A 5,853-nucleotide genomic window follows, 5' to 3' on the forward strand; every position below is an offset into this window, starting at 1 on the left:
CCCACGTGGGAATGGGCTTCATTTGTGCTTCAAGGATCACGTCCTTAAGGAGAGACCACTTTTCATGCACATCTTTTGCCTTCGGTCCCTGGTCCTGCAGCACTTGCCCTACTAGTGACCTGGGCTTGTTGAAATGTGCATTTTTGAAGTCCAAGGCTTCAACCCTGCTATCCGATTTGCCTGCCTTGTGACGGACAGTGAACGTGATGGTTTTATGGTCACTGTCACCCAGGCTACCCTCTATTTTTAACTCGGTCACCAGGTTGTCTCCTTTGGCCAGGATCAAGTCTAGGAGAGGGGTAGGCTGAAGTTTGGGAGCTGTGATGTGCATGTGGCTGATCCAAGCTTCCCGATCCCTGCCCCTCTGCACTCTGACCTGGAGAGCTGGCTAACCCATACCTCAACCAATGGTGTGCAGCACCTCACAGATTTGTGGCCCTAATCTAATATGTGGCTCTTTGACCTCCTGTGGCAGGCTCACCATTACTTATAATCAGAGGAACTTTATAGACATACCTTTTACAGGGTCAGTAAGCTGCATTAGTGGGTAAGACGCTCTTCACTGAAAAATGATGAATGAACAGGGATCGGTTCTTAATACTACACAGTCGTTTAGTGACAACAGCCTGGTCACTTCAGCCAGCCAGGCCGGATCCTTGAGCGAAAAGGTCAGACGGGTCTTGCCTTTTTTTTTTTTTTCTTTACAATTTTATTTACAAAATGTATTAAAACTCTTTGTACAACACCTCATTAAAATGAGGCTCAGTAATTTATGCCCACACATGCAGTTTACGCTTTTACAGCCATTAGTTTGCTTGGCAATTTTTCTGTTCACTGAAGTGCAGTTGTAACCACCAAAAATTGGAACTCAAAAAAAAAAAAAAAAGAGGAAAAAATTAAAAAAGGAAAAAAAAAAAAAAAAAAGAAGGAAGAATAAACCCCAAATAAAAAAGTAAACCAAGAACTCCTCGCGTGACTACTGCTGGACTTCTGCAGCTTGAAGTTGGTAGCAGGAATTTGTAAGCATCAACACTTTTTTTTGTTTTTTTGTTTTGTTTTGTTTTTTTTTACATGCAAGTTTTTAAAAATAACAATCCATTTTACCAAACCCCTTCACCAGTGTGAAGCTTCCACTCTTAAAAATCGATGTGATAAACATACATTTCTCTTTATACAGCTTCTATGAAAATGTTTGTTTTTAATACAACTTATAACTGCTGAGCTTTCCTTTCCCCCTCGCTGGGATGTGATAGCATTTGGAACCTGAAAATCAGTTTCATGAAAAAAAAAGGAACAAATAGTTTCTTTTTGTTCAATAGTGTGTTAAAAACTTCAACAGTGCGTTGTTCTTCCATGAGTTTGTTTTTTTTAAAAAAAATTTATAGTACATTTTGTTGGAAATATTTATTTCTTTAGCAAGGCTTTCTCCATATTATCTTTCTTTCTTTTTTTTTTATTCTAATAGAAGATCAAATCTATTGTCAAGGAACTAAATGCCTAAAGGGTCAAACTTTTTTTTTTTTTTTTTAAAAGATTTTTCATTATCATCTGGAAGTTTTTTCCATGTATGTTACTGATGAAAGAAAACTCTATTGAACTACAGAAAGTACTTATTGTCATATTAGAGGTAATTAGTATGCAGATACTTCCTTGAACACTTCTCTGTAACTGTGACAGTAAACGTTTCTTTTTCTTCTTCCTTAAAAATGCAGTAAAGTAGTTTTCTGGCACAGAATCAAGGTTGAAAAACTGCCTCTATTGAGAAGTTGGATGTGAGTAATACTGAGCCTCTATCTTTAGCAGTATATCTTGGAATGCATTGTATTCTTTACAAACTGGAAAGGACACAAGCATCCTTTGATGAATAGCCATGAAACAATTATTGGCAGGAGCTGATATAATATAACAGTACTAGCAATAGTAATGTTAGATCGCATAATAATAGTCTCAAACTGTAGGTCTCATTTGAGACGCTCTCGTTTCCTCATCTCTGTTTTCCAAATGACAATAATCCAAGAAGCATCATCTGAGCACACTGCTAGTATTGAGAAAAGTGGTTTTAACCAGGTGTGGGGAAAAAACTATTTTGCACTTCTCTCGCCTTGCTGCTGAATATTAGATATCAACTTAAAATACAAATGCACAGCAAGAAAAGAGAGAGATACGTGGTCAGAACCTAGATTCACAAGTGGCTATTTTTTTTTCTTTTTTAAAGCCAGCTAATGCCATTTTAATAAAGCACCTGTAGTTATGCCTGATTATAGAGAAAAAGGAGTACAGTATATTATTATTATTATTTTTTTTTACTGGCACTATAGTTAGCTTGTCAAGAGAATTCATTTACTGATCTGGAAGCAAGATCTGCAGTTCCACAATCATTTTCTTTTGGACTTACAGATGCATAATCACTGACTTCATCTTTTTTTTTCCCCAGCACATTTTCTTTTTTGATGTGTGTTACATTCACCTTTTACTGATATACATGTTTTACCAATTTGAAGTGGCTAGAAAAAAAAAATCACACCACCCTTTTAAGAAGTACCCAAAGCATCTTGACAGTCAATCACAGAAGTAGCGACAGGCTGGTCTGTGCTCACAAGCACTGGATGTCTGAGGCTTTAGATCAGGAACGGGGCAGACGATGAGACTGACTTTATTCTGGTTTGAGGACGTAAGTTCATATACTGTGCAGTGGTATCAAAGAATGGCTTTTGTTGAACTGATGTTTTTACAAGTATATTTGTTCACATACTAGTATTTTGTCTAGTTACCAGTTCTGTTGTTTTGTTTTTGTTTTCAAGCAAAGCAAGAATATTTCAGTGATGGTTTGCATTGTTGTGAGTCTCAGAGTCTTCCATAAGGCACTGAAGGAAAAAAAAAAGTTCATTGCACCATCATCAATATGTGTCATGCCTGACACCTAGGAGAGAGTAAAACTGGCTCAGGTGGTCAGGATCCATGAAGTAGCCACAATCTCCACTGCTTCTCCTCTTGCATGCTGTCATAAGTGAGGATCTATATAATAAGAAAACAAATGTTTCAGTTCCCTTCCTATGAGAGGAGATCACTGTATGGGGGGGGCGGCCCTGAACTAGATTGCCTTTAGGGGTCCTTTCCAGCCCTGTTTATTTGATTAGATGGGTGGACTTGTTCGGACAAAGAAAGGGCTAACTGGAATGAGTTATCCAAAGCTTTGGATTGTAAGTCCTTCATAGTATATGGATTTTCTCTTCTTTACATTTGCATAGTGCCCAACACAACGTCACCCCAATATTAAGTGTGCCCCGTGGGTGCTTTCATAGTATGAATATTGCCTGCTCATTAAAAGTTGGATTAAATAGCTTCTCTGGAAATCCTTTGCCCTTTTTTCTACTCGCCTTTTTTTCTACTTCTGGCCAGAAGCGGAAGCACTGAAATGCCACAAGCCGGACAGTTCTTGTGCTATTTCTTATCTGGCCAGAGGCAGGAAGCTCTGGAAAGACACCGGTCCAGGGCAGAGGAGACCATTTCTTTGCTGATGTCAGTAGAAAAGGTCCCACTCAGCTTAGTGGAGGCAGGAAGGGAGCACCCATTGTGTCGGCTCAAGAGATTTGGACACTCCTGTAGACCAGGCATGGCCAACCTTTTAGAGTGGCAGGTTGGGTGCTGGCAATCCAACCACTGCCGTGGGAAGCTGACACCCACCCCTGCTGCCCTGATCCCTTCTCTGCTCTGTGCCCCCTCCACTTACTGAGTGCTGTTGAAAGCCAGGGCAAAAAGCAGAAGGAGATGACAAATTCACTAGTGAGGGCTCAAAGCATGAGGCTTTAACTGGCTGCTTCAACATAGCCCCTTTAAATCACCACTGTAACCTGGCTCCCTTAAGTTATCACTTCAGTGAGGTCCCAACACGCCAAATTAGACCTTGAGAGGCAAGATCCAAGCTCTTCACAGGCCAGATCTAGCCCATCGGCTGTAGGTTGCCAACCCCTGGCTAGACTTGTGGTAATCGTCATGACTGCTAATTGCCTCTCATTACTTGTAACAACAAAGTTTATCTGAAGGTTGGAAATCCTTTGATTTCTGTCAACATAAAGGTGGAATCTGTGAAATACTTGGTTGGAATAACTTTTAGAGAGGCCTTTAGTCATTCATTTCTACTGCTTCATGCTTAAGAAATTAGCTTCAGCTAGGGTGTGTCTACACGTACCGATTTAATGTACCACAATAAACTCCGGTGCTTATTGCACTGGGGTTTATTGCTCCCAGGTGCACATTTGCACATGCACCCAGGACCTCAGCACGTTGAGCTGGGTCGCAGCTGCCCCAGCTGGCAGAGGCCTGGGGGTCAGCCTGCCAGCCCGAGGCTGCTCCCCCCACAATCAACGTGCTGCAGAGAGGCTGGCTGGGACACAAGGTGTGGGGTTAGCCCCTGCACCGAAGCACCCTCATGCCCCAGCTAGCTGGGACAATGTCTGCATGCGTGCTGCTGACGAATTTTTTATATTAGTTTACTCCACCCTAATAGGGGCCTGCATGTAGATGCTGAGACACTTACTGCAAAATTCATTAGTCTACTGAGCAGTAAAAATCTTGCATAGACGCCCTGCTATTGTAACATTTTTGATACTTGGTGAATCTTTGATCAGAAAGACATAAAATATTTCCAAGATTTCCTACTAGCACTTACCTGAGCTGAGCACAGCCTCTTAAAAAATATGGGGGTAAATGTAACAAGAAAGGAGAAAACAATTCTGGATTACAGTTATCACTTAAAGGGATGAAAAGACATTTTGGAATCACTGATATTTCAAATACAAGAGTCATTCACTTTAGCATCATCATTATAGAGATGGGCTACTTCTTGATTAAGAAACAAAATTAAATCCCAGCTACTGCTTGTGAATTATGGGGGGTGGAAAGAGTGGGCTGCTAGCATGTGGTATAAAAGAACCCTGTAATTATTTCCCACCAACACACAGAACAGTTCCAACATATTAGTGAAATGGAAAAAGGATGTTAATAAAAGGGAAATGAATGAATTAGTTTAGTAGACCTTCATCGTACCCCTAGATTTTAACACTTTCTGTTCCATACACGTTGTAGCCTTCTCTGTACGTAGCGTAATTCTGGGTATTGGTTGCAGGAGCAGGTTTAAAGTTTTGGGTGTTCTTTGTGAGTTTCATTCGTTTGGATTCTGCCCGAGACTTGTAACAAAACTCTATCAAAGCAACCATCATGGCGAGACCAAGACCTCCAACAAGAATATAGAAAACCCCAGCAACATTGCTCAGGCTCAGAGCGCTTGTCTTGTCCTAAGAGAAACGAACCGCTTGATTAGTTTTGCTGCGGCAAAAGAGACAAATGATTACAAGTTATTTTGCAATCAGTCCTACAGTTTGTCTGCTTAGAGTAAGTAAACATGGAAATGACTCTCTTATTTGTGACTCCAGACTCCCTGTGCCCACACAACCAACCAGTCCAGAGATCCCAGGTCAGAATATCAAGAATATACTCTTACCTAGTTACTTTTATATACTGGAGCTCATGTATCTGTGTTTGTTTCAACTTTGTCCAAGAGACACAGAAATACTATAACTAGGGATTCTCAGCAGAGTTACTGCTCTGTCTCATTCTGTTCAGTAGCTGAAGCTGAGTTTTGCCATTGGCTTCAATAGGGTTTGGATTTCACTCAGCAAACCTCTCTACTGCTAAACACAGCTGGTAGCAAGCAAAAGGCTCCCTGCCAGGGCGTCTCTTATTTTATACAGCCATTGCTTTCCCATATGGGGAATTCCAATAATACATTAATTTTTTAACAGCTTCTGGAAATTCACTGACCCCCCCCTCCCTGCCCCCCTGAAAACCAAACAA

At 40.8% G+C, this 5,853-nt stretch overlaps 1 protein-coding gene across 2 annotated transcripts in view; it reads right to left on the minus strand.

The window, feature by feature from the left end:
* Window positions 1-700: 700 nt before the first annotated feature.
* GRIA3 (glutamate ionotropic receptor AMPA type subunit 3) overlaps window positions 701-5,853 on the minus strand; it is a 316,978-nt gene continuing 311,825 nt past the window's right edge. For both annotated transcript variants that reach the window (XM_019521579.1, XM_019521580.1), the window contains exons 15-16: window positions 5,047-5,294; window positions 701-3,015 (exon numbers count right to left, since the gene is read on the minus strand). In XM_019521579.1, coding sequence (XP_019377124.1) covers window positions 5,049-5,294 — 246 coding nt within the window. In that variant the 3' untranslated portion in view covers window positions 701-3,015; window positions 5,047-5,048. The remainder of the gene's footprint in view (window positions 3,016-5,046; window positions 5,295-5,853) is intronic.

The sequence above is a fragment of the Gavialis gangeticus genome, unplaced genomic scaffold (genome assembly GCF_001723915.1).
Source record: "Gavialis gangeticus isolate Ggan-Ray unplaced genomic scaffold, GavGan_comp1, whole genome shotgun sequence".
NCBI classification, from domain to species: domain Eukaryota; kingdom Metazoa; phylum Chordata; order Crocodylia; family Gavialidae; genus Gavialis; species Gavialis gangeticus.